General features: G+C 66.2%; 1 protein-coding gene across 1 annotated transcript in view; it reads right to left on the reverse strand.

Annotated features, from left to right (window-relative positions):
• Positions 1-77: 77 nt before the first annotated feature.
• The window catches only part of LOC112967209 (complement C2-like), a gene marked incomplete at both ends in the record, with an annotated part of 3867 nt that continues 2163 nt past the window's right edge, over positions 78-1781 (reverse strand). Inside the window, one exon of the mRNA XM_026068137.1 lies at positions 78-310. Within this exon, the coding sequence (XP_025923922.1) occupies positions 78-310 (233 nt within the window). The remainder of the gene's footprint in view (positions 311-1781) is intronic.

Consider the following 1781-nt stretch of genomic DNA (forward strand, 5'->3'; position numbering starts at 1 on the left):
CCCGGACGCCTGGGCCCCCCATCCCTCCCTCCCTCCCGCCCCCCCGGGGCGCCCCGGCGTCCGGGCGGGGGGCTCACCCGCAGGACCACGTGCCAGGGGTTCCGCTGGGGGCCGGAGGCGCTGGCCGAGGCGTTGGCCAAGCCGCAGGCGTCGCCCAGCTCGGCGCCCGCCAGCACGTCCTCCAGCGCCAGCCGCAGCGCCGCCGCGTCCGCCAGCTTGAAGGCGTGCGTCTCGCCCGGCTTCTTGGAGGCGATGGCGTCCAGGTCGGCCCAGTCCACCTCCATGGCCCCCACGCCGAAGGCGTAGATGTCTGCGGGGGGAGAGCGGTCGGCGCCGGGGGGCCACGGCGGGCTTCAAACGGGGCTTGGGGCACCTGGAACGGGGCTTGGGGCACCTAGAATGGGGTCTGGGGCACCTACAAACAGTTTAGAGCACCTAGAACGGGGTTTGGGGCACCTAAAATGGGCCTTGGGGCACCTAGAAGAGCGTTTGGGGTGTCAGAATGGAGTTGGGGCACCTAGAACAGGGCTTGGGGCACCTAGAACACAACTTAGGGCACCTACAGGGGGAGATGGGGCACCTAGGATAGGGTTTAGGGCACTTAAAAGGGCCCTTGGGGCACCTAGAGGAGGGTTTGGGGTGTCGGGATGGGGCTTGGGGCACCTAGAATGGAGTTGGGGCACCTAGAACAGGGCTTGAGTCACCTAGGTTGGGGTTTGGGGCACCTAGAACAGAATTTGGGGTGTTGGGATGGGGTTCAGGGCACCTGTAATGGGATTTGGGGCACCTAGAACCAGCGCAGACCCCCTAGAACATGCCCTGAGGAAGGGGGGCTGCAGTGGGGCTGGGATCCCCCGTGCCGCCCCCCACCCGGGGGGAGTTTGGGACCTGGCAGGGCCTCGGGGCAGGATTCGGCCACGGCAGGGGGGCCACGGCCACGGCCACAGCCGCGAGGGCAGGAGAGGCCTCGGCGGGGGCGGCCGCCTGGGCTGAGCCCGGGCCAGCGATGGCGCAAGCAGAGCAAACAGCGGCGGGGGCGGAACGGGGCCGGGGCCGGGCGAGCGCCGGGGTCAGGGCCGGGGGGGCTGGGGGGAGAGGCCCCGGCGCAGGGATATCCGGGCCGGAGAGGTCCAAAGGACAGGCCGGCGGCTCCCGAATGGCTGACGCGGGTTGTGGCACCTAGAAATGGCCCTTCGGGGAGCCGCCGCCTCCCTGGAGAGGGCTAAAACCGCCCTGGAGGAGCCTAGAACCGCCCTGGAGACGCCCAGAACCAGCCCTGAAGTGGCTAAAACTGCCCCTGAGGCACCTAGATCGGCCTTGGAGCACCCAGAACCGCCCGCGAGGTTGCTAAAACCCCCCTCAAAGCAGCCCACGTGGGCCTTGAGGTCGCCAACCCCCAGCTGAAGCAGCTAAAACCAACCTCAAGCCACCTAAAACGGCCTCGAGGTAGCGACACCGCCCTTGAAACACCCAGAACCGGCCTTCAGGCACCTAGAACCAGCCTGGAGATGGCTAAAATCGCCCTTGGGGCACCCTGAACCGGCCTTGAAGTTGCTAAAGTCACCCTTGGAGTAACAAAAAGCAGCCCTGAAGCACCTAGAACTGGCTTTGAGATAGCTAGAACCGGCTTTGAGATAGCTAGAACCTCAGTCCCAGCACTTAAACTCTGCCTTGAGGCACCTAAAACCACCCCAGGCACCTAATACCAGCCCTAGGGCGTCTAGAGCTGCCCGAGATTGCCAAAAGCACCTCTGAGAGAGCTGGAACGGGCCTTGAGGCAC

This window comes from Apteryx rowi, unplaced genomic scaffold (genome assembly GCF_003343035.1).
Source record: "Apteryx rowi isolate R43461 unplaced genomic scaffold, aptRow1 scaffold_2694, whole genome shotgun sequence".
NCBI lineage: Eukaryota > Metazoa > Chordata > Aves > Apterygiformes > Apterygidae > Apteryx > Apteryx rowi.